General features: G+C 45.1%; 1 protein-coding gene across 1 annotated transcript in view; it reads right to left on the bottom strand.

Annotated features, from left to right (window-relative positions):
• Positions 1-8,863: 8,863 nt before the first annotated feature.
• The window catches only part of LOC138276088 (zinc finger protein 845-like), an 82,962-nt gene continuing 70,041 nt past the window's right edge, over positions 8,864-21,784 (bottom strand). Inside the window, exon 3 of the mRNA XM_069219146.1 lies at positions 8,864-12,927. Within this exon, the coding sequence (XP_069075247.1) occupies positions 9,775-11,721 (1,947 nt within the window). The 5' untranslated portion in view covers positions 11,722-12,927 and the 3' untranslated portion in view covers positions 8,864-9,774. The remainder of the gene's footprint in view (positions 12,928-21,784) is intronic.

The following is a 21,784-nucleotide window of genomic DNA, read 5'->3' as shown; positions in this document are numbered from 1 at the left end:
GCTCGGGCAGAGCTAAAAGTGTTCTTATAGTTTTTACTGTTGCCCCAAGCAAGTAGTTACTGGCTCCTCAAATTAACTCGCTGTCTGTCTTTCCTTTCAGAATTCTGGTAATATTTTACTTGATGGTTTGATCTTACTTTCACTTTTACCATAAAAAGCGTTTGGAGGCTCTGAAGGAGAAGCCAAGACACAAACTCAAAGTGAAATGTGTCATCAGGATTATGAGCTTGTCATCAAGAGAAGGAAACTCGTCTTAAGACAAGAAGTCTGGGAAGACCTGGTGGTCTCTTGTAAGCATAAAGACGGCTCTAAAGCTTGGGCTACTATCAATTGCCCCTTTTTATCTTCAAGGAGCACTATTTCCCAGTATTAACCCCGAGTCCTGGCTTAAGCAGTACAGATCCATCTAGGATGCTCCCGCCTTTAATGGTACCATGGATGCGCATCGGGATATGTCCTCACTCCCTACCACAGGCCCTCCGTTGACATTTAGCAGGGAAGAGGTTCCGGGTGCTATAGTTGACCTTCCAAAGAACAAAGCCCCAGGTCATGGTGCTGTACCACTCGTAACATTGATTTATGGGCACCCCTCCTAACACAGCTATTCAGAGAGGTATTCCTCCCTCGTGGTCAAATTCTGGTATCATTCCACTCTTTAACAAGCACTGGCAAAGCCAATAGGTCTTGCTTTTTGGCTGCCACTGTAGACCTATTGGCTTTGCAAATGTTTGTTGTTGATTCTAGCCTGAGCCAGCAGAAGCATTACTGCAGATTGCATACACCCCGGCACAGGGAGAATAAGTGATTTGCCCAGAACCATGGGATGTTGCACTGATCCTGAGACTCGAACCTGGTTCCCAATTCCATAGTCGGCACTTCTGGCTCTAGCGCCACAAGAATGTAAGTGCATGGCTAAATACGGAGAGAGGTGCACTGTTGGAGACGCATCCACCAACACAGATCCTTTTTGGTGGCAGGTGGGAAACTTTATTGTAGATGGAACAATTTGAATTGGAAAATAAAGCAAACAGCAGAGAGTATGGCTCACTGTTTTTTGGCAGCGCATACTAACATCATTCAGAACTGTGGAGCAGAGATAAAGACCGAGAAGCCAATTAGCAGTCAATCAACATGAGATAATAAATTCTGTGAGGGACAGGACCTCTGCCAGCTGTTTTGTTTGTTGCTGCCATGGAGGAACATTTTGGTCATTTTACATCACAAAGCTACGGTAACCCATCATGTACCTGCTCGTGTATGTAGAGCCTTCTCCTGTACCTCTCTGCAGAGGCTGCTGCTGTCTGTTGTATTTTGACGTGTTGAATTGTTTCCTTTCTTCCATCGTCGCCTCAACACAACCAGTCCACAAAAAAAAATCAAAGCGCTACGAAGTGGCCAGCGCTTCAGTTGGAATGGAGGAGAATAAATAGAGATCAGTGCGTGTGGGAGGAGGAGAAGAAAAAGACACGGGGAAGAGAAGAAACAGGATTTGGGTGCGTGAGAAAAAAGTAAACAAGAACTAGAGATTGCTCTGATAAAAAATATAGGCCCAGATTTAAGAAAAGTGGTGCTTCAATACATAAAGTGCCATTTTTCTTGCGCCCCATTGTGCCACTAATGCACCAAGGCCCATATTTATACTTTTTTACGCAAACCAGCGTATAAACAGAGTATAAATATGCCCCCACGTGTGTGCCGTATTAATGATATGGCGCACCATGGAGCACGTTAGGATTAATAGCGTCATGATTTTGGCACTAATCCTGCAAAGTACATAGAGACCCATTATAAACAATGGTGTGCCTCAATTTAATGCCAGCACTGAACTGGCATTAAAAATGATAAGAAAAATGGTGCAGTGGAATCTCACAGATTCCACTGGGCCATTTTTCTGGGCCCCCTAATGGAGGAACGCCCCCTTGCATGCATTATGTCTGGCGCAGGCATAAGGTGGCGCCAGGGTATACAAAGTGGCGCAATGCATGTATTGCTCCACTTTGTAAATTTGGCACAATGTTTTTGCCAACCTAACGAGAACATTAATGTAAAAAAATGACGCTAATATGGTGCTAGGTGGTGCTAGGCTCTTCTTAAATTTGGGTCATAGTACCAATGGTTGCAAATCATTGCAGGAGCCAGAAGAATAAATGAAGGAGATCAGAAGCTCCGCGCAGGCTGCAGCAGAGGAACAAGCCTATCAAGCAGGAGGGAGGAGGAAGGGGCACTGCAGGAATCCAGCGAGAGCAGGGGGAGGAGTGAGCAGAGCCAGCAATACGGAGAGGAAGTGGTGGCCATGAAGTCGGATCCGCCCCGAGCAAGGGACATAAAACTGCACATTTGTGGGAAGTGCTCATGAAAATGAAACAAGCCTCGAGTGAAGCGGGGATGAGGGAGTGCGGTAGCGGCTGGATGCCAAACTTGCATTCAACTTTGACGGGAGCATCTGTGTTACCATTCTGAACCTGAAAATGAGTTAAAGTTGACATAAAAAGTAGTGCGCTGACAAATATATACATTAAGAACAGAGTAAGCGTACATGTAACATGGGTAGTTGCCATGGGAGGAAACCAAGCAACGAAAGGAGAGACAAATACAACTGACCAGTAAAAAACTCACACTGACGAGATTAAAAGCAAAGGGCAGCAAAGGGGGTGCACTTACTCTACAGAATAGATAACATTTCTCGAGGAGAGAGAGCATGCGCTGCCTAGACGAAACATAAAAAGGGCAACAAGGATCGCCCCTGCTGTTACAGGCCCATTTCATTGAAAGAATCAAGAGTGAGAGTAATTGGGAGAGTTCTATTGAGTAGGTTAACTGTGTGGGCTAGTGAACATGAGCCTTTCTCTGATGTATAATACAGCTTCCAGCCTGGGAAGGGCAACGTGGGCCAAGGTTTTAATCTCTAGCTACTCGTAGCGAAGTACACCAAGGCAAAGGCAGGCTCCCTTCATTTGGGGTTCATGGACTTCAGCTCAGCTTTGGACAAGGTTCACAGGACTAAGCTCTGAAACATATTGATGGGTGTGAGTTTTGATAAAATGCTGGTTACTTTTAATAGAGACTTGCATTTGGACCTTACAGTTACTGTGTGTTATGGGCCTGCTGGGGAGTGTACATCTAAATTTGCCTTGAATCGTGGTGTTAGATAAGGCTGGATACCGGCACCTTTTTATTTATTTTCTATATAAATAATCTGAAAAGGGTCCTATCTACAGAAGGGCATGATCTACCAAGAGAGAACCGTTTGTATTTCCTCCTTGTCTCATGTCTCTTTTTTCATTTTCTCTCCCACCATACTTTCTGCATCTTGCTCTCTTGTTCTCTTTCTCTCATTTCTTTCTGTCAATTCAATTCATCGTACATTACTCAAATTCAATATTGCTTTATCAGCATGGCAAACATCGGGGGTGGCCGCAGTGTTTGGAGGCCCCCGCTATTTTGTAGAAAAGGGACTCAGTTCCACCTTGCGCCCCAGCCTGCGACTGAGAGGTGTTACCTGGTGGATGGCTCTGCAGTTTCTTGCATCTGCAAATACTGGCATCAGAGTGTTTGTAACTACCCGTCCCACCAGTACCAGCCCCTTTAATTGTGTGAATGGCACAAGAGAGGAACAGACAACGTGACAAGATTAACCCTTCTACTGCTTGACGCACTGTAAATGTGAAACACCTTTGTGATTTGGAGCTGGGTAAAGAACACCATCAGGAAACAAACACAAATTGCCAGCACATTTTATTTATTTGCTGAAAGGTATTTAAAAATCTAATTTCCAAGTTCCACATATCTGTTTAATAATATTTACACTTTCAGCCATTTCCGAGTTTAGTTACAGATTGATAGTGGGAAAAACATGATGCATAAAAAGTAAAACCAAAATGTTCTTTTAACATTATTTTATGTTTCTTGTTTTTAAAATAGGCCGTCAACCTTTCACGTGAGGATTATTATAAGCGCCTGACATCACTTTTTGTGACATCACTACATGTGACATCATTGTGATTTGCATATGAGAAGTGTCCCCCTCCCTTTCTTCCTCACAACTTGTGCCCTGTTTATTGGCATGACGTTAGTCTATGGGTATTGAACATAAATATATAAATTCACGGGTATTGAAGCCGTTCCTTTAGTGGCGTCACACACGGACAAGTATTTGGCTGCTTCACTTGCTGTTCCCACTCCTTCTATTTCTCACTTTCTTTCATTTTGCTCCCTCTTTCTTTGTCTCGCTCCTTTTATCTCTCTTTTGCCTTCTATATCTGCCACACACTCCTTCTTGCTTTAGCTTCATGAATGTCTCTGCCGCTTCTGACACTCAGACAACAAACCCCTCTGAACATTTGAGAATAAGGGACAACCGGTGTGAAGAGGAGTTGCCGGGTGAGCAATTGATCGTCCTAGCAATTCAATGTGTTTGATGTGGGATTTAACTATTTCACCACATTCTTCAAACAGAATCTGCTGGTTCATTGGTTTCATTCTGGGAAAAATAGGAGCTCGGCAAGTCACAAAATTCATGGGGGGAGCCAAGCCAGAGCAGAGCTAAGGGTCAGACTTAGTTATAAGGCCCAAAGAACGAGCGGATACATCAACTGATTCAATGCGTAAATGATGCAGCAAACATTATGTAAGAGCAGGGTATACTCTGTTGGATTAAAAATCCTGAACACCTGTGCTTCACTTTAGTTCAATACATATACTGCAGCAGCATTTGTAAATAGTAATCTATACATTTTACCAATGGAGGTTCCCATCTCCAGAGCCCTGACAACACATCCATGAGCGAAACAATAGGTGACAATTTGTCATCTGCACTGTATTTATACTGCCAATATTTTTGTATGTGGGACAGTCTTATAGCGTGTTAAACTACATGAAAGTGAACGCAGTATGTGTAAAATGTTAAAATGTCTTTTTTGAACAAGGCTAAACGTGAGATAAGTCAGGATACAATAATTTCTTCACTGAAAAAAACAAAGATTACAGAGATGGTATACTTAGAAAATAGAATTTAAAAAAAAACTTAGGAATTGACTGAAAAAAACAAAGGTTATAAGGGCGTTATATGGCTGTGGAAAAGCTACATAGTTTGCATTTGCTAGAACTTTTTCCCCTTGCTCACCCTTCACCCGTTCATGGTTCTCATAGTATTATGAAAAACTCTTTGTACTGGGCTCCTTCATTCCACAATCATTCCTATAAAGAATTGTGCCATCATTTCCCGATTCTGTCCTTTAACTAGTTAGGATTTGGTTGAATAATTCTTTGTAAATAAGAAACTCATAAAACACATTTATATACAATTAATCTAACAGTGAATCCTTTACGTAGTGAGCAGTCAGCCAAGATCCAGCTCAGTGTTAAATATCCCTGGGAAGTGCCACTAGGATGGGTGCATTGACAGGTGCGTGTGAGGATGGACATTAGCATTGCTTCTTCCATGTCAGGCATTGGGTGGTAAATATCGTGCACTGCAAGCATTAACCCTGAGAGTTACAGCTCACATTCTGCTGCTTTTACGTCTTGTGCTTTTGGACACTGTTCTCCGGCTACTGCCAGTGAATCATCAATGTTGTATGAAAATGACCAAACACCACGATCAGCTGTGAACATTCACCAGCGTGTGCTTGTTAAACTAGTTCTTCTTGCAGGGACTCAGTCGAGGTGTGTTGGGTTTATGGGTTTTATCACTAACCCCTCAAGTTAGCTGAAAGTACCCTTGTTAGTCCCAGTATTGTTCAGAGTGCTGCCTTTACAGGTAGCAGGAACAGGTGCACTTGGATGTTTTTCTTTGCAACTGAATAAAAACCAACAATGTTTCTTTAATTTTAGTCAACAATGTGCTAGTCTCCCAATGTGCTTCCTGGTATGTCATGTTGTTTTGTTATGTGTGCAAAAGTGAACAATCACTGAGAATAGCCACGTTTTATAATTCTACAGGCATCGAAATTTGTGTTTTTTCTTTTCTGACTAGACGGGTCTTCTACGATCTGGTATTTGAATGTCCCACATCACTGACATTTTATCTTTCTCTGTAATTCCTTCATGTTAAAATAACTGCACTTTTTTGCTCCTGTCTATGCCCTCAGATGGTTCACTATCATTGTTAATCTTCTTAAGTTCTTTCCAGACTCGCTGCACCTCTAGGATTATTTCCATGTGAGTGAAAATAAAGTGTGTGTTCGCTGAGGACTGTGTAGAATCGAAAATTGACAAAAGCTCTTCACACTTTCAATGCACTTCTAGGTCTTCCCACTGTGTGTTTGCTCATGACTTCTAGAGAGCTGATAATTGACAAAAGCAGTTCTGACATTCATTGCAATGTTTTTGTTTTTCTTCTGTGTGCGTTTGCTGATGTACCAATAGGTTTAATAACTGACAAAGGCTATCCACACATTCACTGCACCAGAACGGCTTTTCCCCAGTGTGTGTCCACTGATGAATCCTTAATGTTGAAAAGTCACTAAAACTATTTTCACATTCATTGCATTTGACTAAAGCTCTTCATACATTCACTGCACTTGAATGGCTTTTCCGCTGTGTGTGTTCCTTGATATATTTGTAGGCCTGGTAAACTAAAGCTCTTCACACATTTGGGGCAATTGAAAGGCTGTTCCCCTGTGAATGTTCGCTGATGAATCCTTAATGTTGGCACGTTCCTAAACCTACTTCCACATTGACCGTAATAGTATTGTTTATCCCCCGTGTGTTTGCTGATGTCTTCGTAGTTTTGATAATCAACTGATCCTATTCACACATTTACTGCACCTTTATGTTTTTCCCTGGAGTGTATTTGTTGATGCTTTTGTAGGCCTGATAAGTGACTAAGTGGGTCATGACGACCCTGGCGGCCGGTGGAACACTGGCGGTAATACCGCCAGCAGGCTGGCGGTGTTCCGCCAGTGTATTATGACTGTGGTGCATTAGCCATGGCCATAATGCCAGCCCCTCCATCGTACCGCCAGGCTTCTGTCGGGCGGTCATAATCCCCAGCCAGGCTAGCTAGCCAGGACCCCAGTGCTCATAAGTATGTTCCCTGTATGTATTCCCTGTGTGGTGCCTAACTGTATCACTGAGGCTCTGCTAACCAGAACCTCAGTGTTTATGCTCTCTCTGCTTTTAAAATTGTCAATGCAGGCTAGTGACTAATTTTACCAATTCTCATTGGCACACTGAAACACCCTTATAATTCCCTAGTATATGGTACCTAGGTACCCAGGGTATTGGGGTTCCAAGAGATCCCTATGGGCTGCAGCATTTCTTTTCTCACCCATAGGGAGCTCAGACAATTCGTACACAGGACTGCCCCTGCAGCCTGAGGGAAATAACGTCCACGTTATTTCACAGCCATTTTACACTGCACTTGGTGAAGGTTAGGTGCAAAGTTACTTAGTGTGTGGGCACCCTGACACTAGCCAAGGTGCCCCCACATTGTTCAGGGCAAATTCCCCGGAATTTGTGAGTGTGGGGACACCATTACAATCGTGCACTACATATAGGTCATTACCTATATGTAGCGTCACCATGGTAACTCCGAACATGGCCATGTAACATGTCTAGGATCATGGGATTGTCACCCCAATACCATTCTGGTATTGGGGGGACAATTCCATGCATCCCCGGGTCTCTAGCACAGAACCCGGGTACTGCCAAACTGCCTTTCCGGGGTCTCCATTGCAGCTGCCAACCCATCAGTCAGGTTTCTGCCCCCCTGGGGCCTGGGCAGCCTGGTCCCAGGAAGGCAGAACAAAGGATTTCCTCTGAGAGAGGGTGTTACACCCTCTCCCTTTAGAAATAGGTGTGAAGGGCTGGGGAGGAGTAGCCTCCCTCAGCCTCTGGAAATGCTTTGATGGGCACAGATGGTGCCCATCTCTGCATAAGCCAGTCTACACCGTTTCAGGGATCCCCCAGCCCTGCTCTGGCGCAAAACTGGACAAAGGAAAGGGGAGTGACCACTCCCCTGACCAGTACCTCCCAGGGGAGGTGCCCAGGGCTCCTCCAGTGTGTCCCAGACCTCTGCCATCTTGGATTCAGAGGTGTTTGGACACAATGGACAGCTCTGAGTGGCCAGTGCCAGCAGGTGACGTCAGAGACCCCTCCTGATAGGTGCTTACCTCTTTCAGTAGCCAAACCTCCTTTTTATGGATATTTAGGGTCTCTCCTCTGGGCTATTCCTCAGATAACGAATGCAAGAGCTTACCAGAGTTCCTCTGCACTTACCTCTTCAACTTCTGCCAAGGATCGACCACCGACTGCTCCAGGAGGCCTGCAAAACCGCAACAAAGTAGCAAGACGACAACCAGCAACATTGTAGTGCCTAATCCTGCCGGCTTTCTCGACTGGTTCCTGGTGGTGCATATTCTGAGGGCTGTCTGCCTTCACCCTGCACTGGAAGCCAAGAAGAAATCTCCCGTGGGTTGACGGAGTCTTCCCCCTGCTAACGCAGGCACCAAATTTCTGCATCACTGGTCCGCTGGGTCCCCTCTCATCCTGACAAGTGTGGTCCCTGGAACACAGCAGCTGGGTCCAAGTGTCTCCCACAGTCCAGTGGCCCTTCTGTCCAAATTTGGTGGAGGTAAGTCCTTGTCTCCCCACGCCAGACAGCAAACCTGTGTACTGCATGATTTGCAGCTGCTCCGGCTTCTGTGCACTTTTCCAAGGATTCCTTTGTGCACAGCCTAGCCTGTGTCCCCAGCACTCCATCCTGCATTGCCCAACTTGCTGAGTTGGAGTCCGACGTCGTGGGACCTTCTGTTGTGATTCTGAGTCGACCGCTGTCCTCAGATCTTCTAAGTGCTTGTTCCGGTACTTCTGCGGGTGCTGCCTGCTTCTGCCAGGGCTCTTTGTGTTGCTGAGCGCCCTCTCCATCTCCTCCTCAAAGGGGCGACATCCTGGTCCTTCCTGGTCCCCAGCAGCACCCAAAATCTTCAACTGCGACTCTTGCAGCTAGCAAGGCTTGTTTGCAGTCTTTCTGCGTGGAAACAACTCTGCATCCTCCAGCACGCCGTGGGACATCTTCTGACCAAAGGAGAAGTTCTTGGCACCTTCCGTCATTGAAGAATCTTCAGCTTCTTCCACCCGGCGGCAGCCCCTTTGCACCTTCATCTGGGGTTTAGTGGGCTCCTGTACCCCCGGACACTTGTGTGACCCTTGGACTTGGTCCCCTTCCTTTACAGGTCCAGGAATCTGTCTTCAGTGTTTTGCTGGTGGTTGTTGTTCTTGCAGAATCCCCTAACTCGACTTTACTGTCTTTCTGGGGTAGTATGGTAACTTTACTCCTACTTTTCAGGGTCTTGGGGTGGGGTATCTTGGACACCCTTAGTGTTTTCTAACAGTCTCAGCGACCCTCTACAACCTACACTAGGCCTGGGGTCCATTCGTGGTTCGCATTCCACTTTTGGAGTATATGGCTTTTGTTGCCCCTAGGCCTATTTCTACCTATTTCATCCTATTGTGATTCTACATTGTTTGCACTACTTTTCGAACTGTTACTTACCTGATTTTGGTTTGTGTGCATATAATTTGTGTATATTACTTACCTCCTAAGGGAGTATATCCTCTGAGATACTTTTGGCATATTGTCACTAACATAAAGTACCTTATTTTTAGTAACTCTGAGTATTGTGTTTTCTTGTGATATAGTGCTATATGATATAAGTGGTATAGTAGGAGCTTTGCATGTCTCCTAGTTCAGCCACGGATACCGCCAGCACTGTTCATACAATTCACTGCACTTCAATGTTTTTTCTCCTGTGTGCATTCGCTGATGTTTCGTTAATGCTGAAGAGTCACTAAAACTACTGCCGGATTCACTACAATTTTAAGAATTTCCCCCGTGTGTATGCGCTGATGTCTATGTAGGTGTGATAACTTACTAAAACTATTCCCACATTCACTGCACTTGAATGGTATTTCGCCTGTGTGTGTTCGCTGATGAGTCCCTAATGATGAAGCATATCTAAAAGTGCTGCCACATTCACTGCATTTGAATGGCTTTTCCACTGTGTGTGTTCGCTGATGATTCCTTAATGATGAAGAGTAAATAAAAGCGCTGCCACATTCACTGCACTTGAATGGTTTTTCCCCAGTGTGTGTTCGCTGATGTCTTTTTAGATCTGATAACTGACTAAAGCTCTTCACACATTCACTGCACTTGAATGGTATTTCCCCTGTGTGTGTTCGCTGATGAGTCCCTAATGATGAAGCATAACTAAAAGCTCTGCCACATTCACTGCACTTGAATGGTTTTTCCCCTGTGTGTGTTCGCTGATGTCTTTTTAGGTGTGATAACTGACTAAAGCTCTTCAGACATTCACTGCACTTGAATGGTTTTTCCCCAGTGTGTGTTCGCTGATGACTCCTTAATGATAAAGAGTTTTTAAAAGAGCTGCAACATTCACTGCACTTGAATGGCTTTTCCCCTGTGTGTGTTCGCTGATGTCTTTTTAGGTTTGATAATTGACTGAAGCTCTTCACACATTCACTGCACTTGAATGTTTTTTCCCCTTTGTGTGTTTCCTGGTGAATCATTAATGATGAAGCATAACTAAAAGCGCTGCCACATTCACTGCATTTGAATGGCTTTTCCCCAGTGTGTGTTCGCTGATGAATCCTTAATGATGAAGAGTAAATAAAAGCGCTGCCACATTCACTGCACTTGAATGGTTTCTCCCCTGTGTGTGTGCGCTGATGTCTTTTTAGGTTTGATAAGTGACTAAAGGACTTCACACATTCACTGCACTTGAATGTTTTTTCCCCAGTGTGTGTTCGCTGATGAATCCTTAATGATGAAGAGTAAATAAAAGCACTACCACACTCACTGCACTTGAATGGTTTTTCCCCTGTGTGAGTTCGCTGATGACTTTTTAGGTCTGATAACTGACTAAAGCTCTTCACACATTCACTGCACTTGAATGTTTTTTCCCCTGTGTGTGTTCGCTGATGAATCACTAATGATGACGCACGACTAAAAGTGCTGCCACATTCACTGCACTTGAATGGTTTTTCCCCCGTGTGTGTTTGCTGATGTCTTTTTAGGTTTGATAAGTGACAAAAGCTCTTCAGACATTCATTGCACTTGAATGGTTTTTCCCCAGTGTGTGTTCGCTGATGTCTCCTTAATGATGAAGAGTAAATAAAAGCGCTGCCACATTCACTGCACTTGAATGGTTTCTCCCCTGTGTGTGTTCGCTGATGTCTTTTTAGGTGTGATAACTGACTAAAGCTCTTCAGACATTCACTGCACTTGAATGGTTTTTCCCCAGTGTGTGTTCGCTGATGTTTTTTTAGGTTTGATAAGTGACTAAAGCTCTTCAGACATTCATTGCACTTGAATGGTTTTTCCCCAGTGTGTGTTTGCTGATGAATCCTTAATGATGAAGAGTAAATAAAAGAGCTGCCACATTCACTGCACTTGAATGGTTTTTCCCCTGTGTGTGTTCGCTGGTGTCTTTGTAATTGTGATGACCTACTAAAGCACTTTGCACATTCACTGCACTTGAATGGCTTTTCTCCTGTGTGTGTTCGCTGATGTCTTTGTAATTGTGATGACATACTAAAGCACTTTGCACATTCACTGCACTTGAATGGTTTTTCCCCTGTGTGTGTTTGCTGATGTCTTTTTAGGTTTGATAATTGACTAAAGCTCTTCAGACATTCATTGCACTTGAATGGTTTCTCCCCTGTGTGTGTTCGCTGATGTCTTTGTAATTGTGATGACATACTAAAGCACTTTGCACATTCACTGCACTTGAATGGTTTTTCCCCTGTGTGTGCCCGCTGGTGTCTTCGTAGGTGTGATTACATACTAAAGCACTTTGCACATTCACTGCACTTGAATGGTTTTTCCCCTGTGTGTGTTTGCTGATGAATCCTGAGTTATGAAGAATCACTAAAACTACTTCCACATTCAGTGCAATGGTATGGGTTTTCCCCTGTGTGTGTTTGATGATGTCTTTGGAGGTGTGATGATTGACTAAAGCTCTTCACGCATTCACTGCACTTGTATGGTTTTTCCCCTCTGTGTGTTTGCTGATGTCTCTGTAATTCTGGTATTTGACTGATGCTCTTTACACAATCACTGGACTTGAATGTTTTTTTTTCCTGTGTGAGTTTTCTGATGGTGCTTTAATTGAGATGAGAAACTAAAACTCTCACTAAATGTCTATGATTTGTTTTTCTTGGTTAGCGTCTGTGGTCGGTTATATATTTGTCTACAGCCCAAGTCTGTGCTTCCTAATGAGCCATTAGGCTGATAAAGCACTTGCACGTTTGATTTCTGAATTAAAACTAACGTTCAATAGCCATTAAATACGTGTCACACTCATAATATATATAAAATATATGGTAGGTGGTTGTGATTTTAGATTGGATTTCGGCTATGCACGCTTGCGGGTAAAGACTAATCTCCCTTCTGGCTGGTGCAAATTGGAACAGTCTGTTGTATTGTAGACAGCAGATCTCCTCTTCTCTTCTACCCCTCAGTTGTTTGGCTCCACTCTGTTGGGCTTTTCTCTGGTTGCTGTGATTTGGCCAGGAAGAGTTTACAATACACGCAGAGCATTGAATGATGGTCTGTTCTCACTTTAGAAAACAAAGCACTGCTGTAACATCATACTGATCACATGACCAAAGCTGGTGTTGGACACATGTTTATACAAGAGGTAGTTTGTTGTTGTTGTTGCTGCCTTCATTTTCAAGCAGTCATTTCTTCGTCTTGTGGTGTTGAGGTGCTCAGCTCAAACTCTTACATCCACTGAATTGCTCTTAAATGCTTCTTCCAGGATCAGTTTATGTGCAGGTTTCTCAGTTGCTGTCTGTATTGATGTTTTCCTGAATACCGGAGCTCATTGTTGGTGACTGTTCTTTGCAGATCTGAAGTTTTATCTTCTTTATTCATAATAATGTCATGCATTCAAGGCTTGTTTTCTGTTGGATGTGAAGATATTAAAAATTACTACATGGAAATGTGAATACACAATATTGAACTGGTTGTAAATTACATCTCTACTTTACCGTCTTTGAAACTTAGCAAGGAATACTTCACCATACACGGATATTTAACTAAACGTTTTGTTGAACATGTCACATTGTATTAACTTCGGAAAAGGAGGTGATTTACCAGTGTTCACAGAGTAACTAAGAAAAGGAAGGACGCTCATGGAGTGCCTATGTCACAACGTATTAACTTCTGAAAAGGGGGTGATTTACCAGCGTTCACAGAGTAACTTAGTAAAGGAAGGACGCTCATGGAGCGCCTGTGTGCTACATGTCACATGGTATTAACTTCTGAAAAGGAGGTGATTTACCAGTGTTCCCAGAGTAACTTAGTAAAGGAAGGACGCTCACGGAGCACCTATGTGGTACTGGTGCTGCTTTAGGTAGATGCACATGGATTAGATTTAATTTAAAGAAGAATTGATTGTGGAAAAACAGAGGGATCAGGCTGGGCTGTTGTTATTTAATAACTCTTCAGAAAATATATAACAAAGGTAACTCTTCAGGAAGTATATAACAAAAATACCTCAATTCACACACTTCAAATAAATGCTTCCCTGTTCACATTGGATCAGCTCAAATGCCAACTCCAGTCTTCACCTTACTGTTTATCAAGTCACCCTTGACACTTTCAAAAGCTCCCCTGGTTCAAGCATTACTGTTTTTTTCTAACCTGAAAGATTGGAGCATTATTGCGAGTTGAGGTGGGCTTCCTATTGCCATAACATCTGCCCATCTCCCTCAAACTAGCAGAGCTTATAGTGCCTGATTCTGGCCCTGAAAGACAACTTAAAAAGCAAGTCTTTAGTTCTTTCTAAAGTAGGCAACGGTCTTTAAGATGCAGCTCCTTCCAGGGCCTTTTTGTAAAAAAGAATGAGTGGTTGATTGTAACGCCCGACCTTTACATTATATGCACAGATAAGGCAAACAAACATTGATTCATATAATTTATTATTCAACAATATCAGTCATTAAGAGAATCCATCACAACTAATAATTCACCGGATATATCCCCGCAACGGATGTGTGCATTTAACCTTTTTCCTCTTTTTCTGCCTTCACGTGGTATCTGACTTAATGTTGTAAGTTTGGGACCTAGGATGCTCCTTTGTGACTGGATGGGCTTTGGGCAGATCGGTGTGAGTTATCCACAGGTGAGGCTGCATTTCTACCTTTACATATTTCTTATATTCAAGTTTACCTAATTTCCTATCCTTCAGCTCCCTTACGTCTGGAGACTCACTCTGCAGCGTTCAGCAGAAGTCAGATAATGGCCTTACAGTCAAGAGGCCACGGCTGTCAGCGTAGGGATTACAAGCTTATTTTTGGAAGCTCGCCTGTGAGGTACAAACAGAGGAGGCACATAGGTATTTGTCTATGAGGTACAAACAGAGAAGGTGCACCGGTAGGTGCTTAGGAGGAACAGAAGAGGAGCAGAGGTAGGTGTTCATGAGGTACAAACAGAGAAGGTGCACCGGTAGGTGCTTAGGAGGAACAAAAGAGGTGCAGAGGTAGGTGCGAATGAGGTACAAACAGAGGAGGCGCACAGGTAGGTGTTCATGAGGTACAAACAGAGGAGGCGTACAGGAAGACGTGTATGAGTTACAAACATAGAAGGTGCATAGGTAGGTGCATGTGAGGTAGAAACAGGAGGTGCACATGTAGGTGCTTATGAGCTACAAACAAAGGAGACACACAGGTAGGTGCCTATGAAGTACATAGAGAGACGGTGCAGAGGTAGGTGTTTCTGAGGTGTAAACAGAGGAGGCGCACAGGTAGATGCTTATGAGCTACAAACAGAGGAGGTTCACATGTAGATGCCTATGAGGGAGTGAATGTTTGATTTGTTCCGTATTCCTTCCATCATCTGTTCTTTTTGCTTTTGTCGTCCGAAGGTCAGGCACCAGACTACCTCTGCTCCAGCCGGTAGTGCCTCTCTTTGACCCCTTGTCAACTTCAGATGTGATGCTCTCTGCCCCATCCTTCTGGGAAGCGCTGGCAAGTTGGGAATTCTCACTCCCCCACTTTTTGCCAAGGAAATAGCACTATTGATGCCCATGTGAAACGTGTGTGTCTATGGGGCATGCATGGGCACTTGGCTCTACCTGTTCTTTCTGTACACAGGAGGCGTGCACCCTGCACTCCATCCACCCACATTTCAATCTGCGTTTTGCCTGCTACGTAGTGGAAAGGTGTTAACCAAAAGTAATTACCATACAGCATGGTCAACAACAGTACAAACTTCCCCATATGCGAGATCGACTAAAGAATAGCTGGCAGTAGCATACACTTTGTCACACCCCCAGAATAATTACATGTGTAATCTGACTGACTGATGGAACGTTTGCAGTTTTTTTTTTTCCACCACCATCTTTATTACATTTTGTTCGCATTGAACATAATTTCAGCGTAGTGGGAGAGAAAAATCAGGTAAAATTGCTAAAAAAACGATAAGACAGCAACTGTAAAAGAAAATTGCAATTTTTGCTGTTTAGTACCCAGACGTTAGGTTACACCTAATTTTCTTATTTTTTTCCTCCCAAAAAATTTACCTGATTTGCTTCTAACCTAGGCAAAATTTGACAAATCTAAACAAAATCTGGCATAAAACTGGAATTTATTTTTTAGTGCAGTTCGATCTGCTAATAACTGTGGCACAGTTTGATAAATCGGCACAGAATTTAGCAGAGTATTAGGACACTTGTAATAGGCCGCAAGAAAAAGACAGAAGGCCTACTCTGATCAACACACGACGTAGAAAACAAATGTGCAGCGGTGTACATGATACATCAAAAGTACAGGCCTCGGTTTGAATACAATGGTCACGCAGGGATGCAGGGACAGAAAGGAGAATGAAGAGAGAGGCCAGGTGCAGGGTAAAAGCAGTCACAGTCCGACTTCGCATGCCATAGATAATTTAGAAGGACGCATACACAAAGAAGAGTCTGAGCCACTTTCTGATTCCAGGGTTAGGAGAAAGGGTAAATCATGACAGGCTGAAAGGGAGACACAGCACTAGATGTTTGTGTTTCAAGGTTGGCAGGGAGTGGCAGACAGACCGTAAAACTTCAAAGTAGGCAGACGTGTAGGGAGGACAGATTCATAGAGTTCAAAGGGTAGGATCAAAGGTCACTGTGTATGTAGGAAGATATATATGTATTATATCGGTTATTGCTGAATTTTAGTAACAGGTAGTCAGATAGCGTTTAAAGAATTATAGTCTTTGTTAATTGTAAATGTAATGAAGGAGGTGGAACTTAGGTGCCTACCAAGAGCATAAAAATCGCTGATTGTAAGAGCTGAGTTGAGTGTGGCTTCAGTTACACAACTGTGCTGTACTTCTGGCCATATTTTATTTACTTATAAATATACTCAATTATTATTAGAATTGTGTCACTTCTTTATTTCTGACAAAAACTCAACTACATTTTGGCGAGCGGCAGCCAGGAGCCCGCTACTTCCTTAAGTCCCTGGATGCAGCTGAAGGAAGCACCGCCGGTGACGCTTCAATAGAACATTGCGCTCAAACCAGGTGAGAATGACACTTGTCTGTTCAAGCGGACGGGCAAAATTCCAGAGCCTGCTTACCTAAAGAGTAGGATGGGTTGGGCTTCGAACTCTGATAGTTAAAAGTGCATAATTCTGTTGTAATTGTAGTATGTGGAAGTAAGTGCATGCAGGATTTGTGTGTTTTAAAAAAAATATAATGTTGATGTAGAAATGAAATGTGATATCCCGGCCAGGCTGGAAGACACACTATTGCCCATATTATGGCAATGGCGGTAAATCCCACTTACCGCCACGCTGACTACTGACAACATACCGCTGCAGCGGCAGCTATCCGTATATCATGACACACACACACCAATACGTCTCTATTTAGCCACACACACAAGTCCGCCACACCAAAGGTCAGTGATAAACCGGCGGTATCAAAACCCACACCGTTACGCCAAAAGAACAACGCCCATCACATTATGACCCACGAATCACCACGGCGGACATTCAATAGCGGTAAACCATTGGCGGTACATACCGCCACGCTCAAAATACACACATACCAAACAGCACAACATTGGACAATTCGAGTTACACACACTTGACACCCATACACACACCACACCCACACACACCACTATAAAATACACACCCACAGTACCCACAACCCTTTACCATTACAAACAATTGCGACAAGATAGACACCACGACCACAGACAAGACCAGAGCCACACACCACCATCACCTATACACCACCCACGCACCTCACAACATGTAGGAAGGTACCCTCCATCTAGCATTGTTACCCCCACTTTTGGCCTGTTTGTGAGTATATGTCAGTGTGTTTTTACTGTCTCACTGGGATCCTGCTAGCCAGGACCCCAGTGCTCCTAGTGAAAACCCTATTTGTCAGTGTGTTTTATATGTCTCACTGGGACCCTGCTAACCAGAACCCCAGTGCTCATAGGTTGTGGCCTGAATGTGTTCCCCGTGTGGTGCCTAACTGTGTCACTGAGGCTCTGCTAACCAGAACCTCAGTGCTTATGCTCTCTCTGTATTTACAATTGTCACTGCAGGCTAGTGACCATTTTTACCAATTCTGATTGGCACACTGGAACACCCTTATAATTCCCTAGTATATGGTACCTAGGTACCCAGGGTATTGGAGTTCCTGGAGATCCCTATGGGCTGCAGCAATTCTTTTACCACCCATAGGGAGCTCAGACAATTCTTACACAGGACTGCCACTGCAGCCTGAGTGAAATAACATCCACGTTATTTCACAGCCATTTTTCACTGCACTTAAGTAACTTATAAGTCACCTATATGTCTAACCCTCACGTAGTGAAGGTTAGGTGCAAAGTTACTAAGTGTGAGGACACTCTGGCACTAGCCAAGGTGCCCCCACATAGTTCAAGGCAATTTCCTCTGACTTTGTGAGTACGGGGACACCATTACACGCGTGCACTACATAAAGGTCAATTCCTATATGTAGCTTCACAATGGTAACTCCAAATATGGCCATGTAACATGACTACAATCATGGAATTGTCCTTCCATGCCAAATCAGGTATGGGGTGCCAATCCCATGCATCCCCAGGGCTCCAGCATGGACACCGGGTACTGCCAAACTAGCTCTCTGGGGATTTCACTGCAGCTACCGCTGCTGCCAACCCACAGACAGGCTTCTGCCCTCCTGGGGTCTGGGCAGCCCAGTCCCAGGAAGGCAGAACAAAAGATTTCCTTAGAGAGAGGGTGTTACACCCTCTCCCTTTAGAAATAGGTGTCAAGGCCTGGGAGGAGTAGCCTCTCCTGGCCTGTGGGAGTGCTTTGAAGGGCACAGATGGTGCCCTCCTTGCATAAACCAGTCTACACCGGTTCAGGGATGCCTCAGCCCCTGCTCTGGCACAAAACTGGACAAAGGAAAGGGGAGTGACCACTCCCCTGTCCATCACCACCCCAGAGGTGGTGCCCAGAGCTCCTCTAGTGTGTCCCAGACCTCTGCCATTATGAATGCAGAGGTGTGAGGGCACAATGGAGACCTCTGAATGGCCAGTGCCGGAAGGTGATGTCAGAGACCCCTCCTGATAGGTGCTTACCTGGTTAGGTGGCCAGTCCTCCTCTGAGGGCTATTTAGGGTCCCTCCTGTGGGTTTCTCGTCAGATACCGAATGCAAGAGCTCACCAGAGTTCCTCTGCATCTCCCTCTTCGACTTCTGCCAAGGATCGACCGCTGACTGCTCCAGGACGCCTGCAAAACCGCAACAAAGTAGCAAGACGACTACCAGCAACATTGTAGCGCCTCATCCTGCTGACTTTTTCAACTGTTTCCTGGTGGTGCATGCTCTGAGGGCTGTCTGCCTTCACACTGCACTAGAAGCCAAGAAGAAATCTCCTGTGGGTCGACGGAATCTTCCCTCTGCTAACGCAGGCACAAAAACGTCTGCATCACCGGTCCTCTGGGTCCCATCTTGTAGGAAAGTACCATTTTGCCTGGCAAGTTAACCCCATATTTCACTGTATATATGTTGTTTTAGCGTATGTGTCACTGGGAGCCTGCCAGCCAGGGCCCCAGTGCTCATAAGTGTGCCCTGTATGTGTTCCCTGTGTGATGACTAACTGTCTCACTGAGGCTCTGCTAACCAGAACCTCAGTGGTTATGCTCTCTCTGCTTTCCAAATTGTCACTAACAGGCTAGTGACTAATTTCACCAATTCACATTGGCATACTGGAACACCCTTATAATTCCCTAGTATATGGTACTAAGGTACCCAGGGTATTGGGGTTCCAGGAGATCCCTATGGGCTGCAGCATTTCTTTTGCCACCCATAGTGGCTGACTATTCTTACACAGGCCTGCCAGTGAAGCCTGAGTGAAATAACGTCCACGTTATTTCACAGCCATTTACCACTGCACTTAAGTAACTTATAAGTCACCTGTATGTCTAACCTTCACCTGGTAAAGGGTGGGTGCAAAGTTACTTAGTGTGTGGGCACCCTGGCACTAGCCAAGGTACCCCCACATTGTTCAGGGCAAATTCCCCAGACTTTGTGAGTGCGGGGACACCATTTCACGCGTGCACTATACATAGGTCACTACCTATGTATAGCGTCACAATGGTAACTCCGAACATGGCCATGTAACATGTCTAAGATCATGGAATTGTCACCCCAATGCCATTCTGGCATTGGGGAGACAATTCCATGATCCCCCGGGTCTCTAGCACAGAACCCGGGTACTGCCAAACTGCCTTTCCTGGGGTTTCACTGCAGCTGCTGCTGCCAACCCCTCAGACAGGTTTCTGCCCTCCTGGGGTCCAGCCAGGGCTGGCCCAGGAAGGCAAAACACAGGACTTCCTCAGAGGGAGCGTTTTACACCCTCTACCTTTGGAAATAGGTGTCAGGGCTGGGGAGGAGTAGCCTCCCCCAGCCTCTGGAAATGCTTTGATGGGCACAGATGGTGCCCATCTCTGCATAGGCCAGTCTACACCGGTTCAGGGATCCCCCAGCCCTGCTCTGGCCCGAAACTGGACAAAGGAAAGGGGAGTGACCACTCCCCTGACCTGCACCTCCCAGGGGAGGTGCCCAGAGCTCCTCCAGCATGCCCCAGACCTCTGCCATCTTGGATTCAGAGATGTGCTGGCACACTGGACTGCTCTGAGTGGCCAGGGCCAGCAGGTGACGTCAGAGACTCCTTCTGATAGGCTCTTACCTTTCTTACTAGCCTATCCTCCTTCCTAGGTAGCCAAACCTCCTTTTCTGGCTATTTAGGGTCTCTTCTTTGGGGAATTCTTGAGATACTGAATGCAAGAGCTCACCAGAGTTCCTCTGCATCTCCCTCTTCACCTTCTGCCAAAGGATCGACCGCTGACTGCTCAGGACGCCTGCAAAACCGCAACAAAGTAGCAAAGATGACTACTGCAACCTTGTATCGCTTCATCCTGCGGGCTTTCTCGACTGTTTACTGGTGGTGTATGCTCTGGGGGTAGCCTGCCTCCTTGATGCACCAGGATCTCTGAAGAAATCTCCTGTGGGTCGATGGAATCTTCCCCCTGCAACGGCAGGCAACAAAAGACTGCATCACCGGTCCTCTGGGTCCCCTCTCAGCACGACGAGCCTGGTCCCTGGAACTCAGCAACTCTGTCCAAGTGACTCCCACAGTCCAGTGACTCTTCAGTCCAAGTTTGGTGGAGGTAAGTCCTTGCCTCCCCATGCTAGACTGCATTGCTGGGTACTGCGTGATTTGCAGCTGCTCCGGCTCCTGTGCACTCTTCCAGGATTTCCTTCGTGCACAGCCAAGCCTGGGTCCCCGACACTCTAACCTGCAGTGCACAACCTTCTGAGTTGTCCTCCGGCGTCGTGGGACTCCCTTTTCTGACTTTGGGTGGACTCCAATTCACTCCTCTTCTAAGTGCCTGTTCCGGTACTTCTGCGGGTGCTGCCAGCTTCTGTGAGGGCTCCCTGACTTGCTGGGCGTCCCCTCTGTCTCCTCATCCAAGTGGCGACATCCTGATCCCTCCTGGGCCACAGCAGCATCCAAAAACCCTAACTGCGACTCTTGCAGCTAGCAAGGCTTGTTTGCGGTCTTTCTGCGTGGGAACACCTCTGCAAGCTTCTTCACGACATGGGACATCCATCCTCCAAAGGGGAAGTTCCTAGTCCTCTTCGTTCTTGCAGAACCCAAAGCTTCTTCCATCTGGTAGCAGCTTTCTTGCACCCTCAGCTGGCATTTCCTGGGCATCTGCCCACTCTCGACACGGTCGCGACTCTTGGACTTGGTCCCCTTCTCTTACAGGTACTCAGGTCCGGAAATCTACTGTTGTTGCTTTGCTGGTGTTTGTTTTCGTTGCAGAATCCCCCTATCACGACTTCTGTGATCTCTGGGGGTTGTAGGTGCACTTTACACCTACCTTACAGGGTCTTTGGGAGGGCTATTTTTCTAACCCTCACTGTTTTCTTACAGTCCCAGCAACCCTCTACAAGCTCACATAGGTTTGGGGTCCATTTGCGGTTCGCATTCCACTTTTGGAGTATATGGTTTGTGTTGCCCCTATACCTATGTGCTCCTATTGCAATCTATTGTAACTTTACACTGCTAGCATTACTTCCTTTTGCTATTACTGCATATTTTTGGTATTGTGTACATATATCTTGTGTATATTTTTCATCCTCATACTGAGGGTACTCACTGAGATACTTTTGGCATATTGTCATAAAAATAAAGTACCTTTATTTTTAGTATATCTGTGTATTGTGTTTTCTTATGATATTGTGCATATGACACCAGTGGTA

Source organism: Pleurodeles waltl, unplaced genomic scaffold (assembly GCF_031143425.1).
Source record: "Pleurodeles waltl isolate 20211129_DDA unplaced genomic scaffold, aPleWal1.hap1.20221129 scaffold_37, whole genome shotgun sequence".
Lineage (NCBI taxonomy): Eukaryota > Metazoa > Chordata > Amphibia > Caudata > Salamandridae > Pleurodeles > Pleurodeles waltl.
Note: the sequence above shows the minus strand (reverse complement) of the source record. Positions and strands in the feature narration are given on the sequence as shown.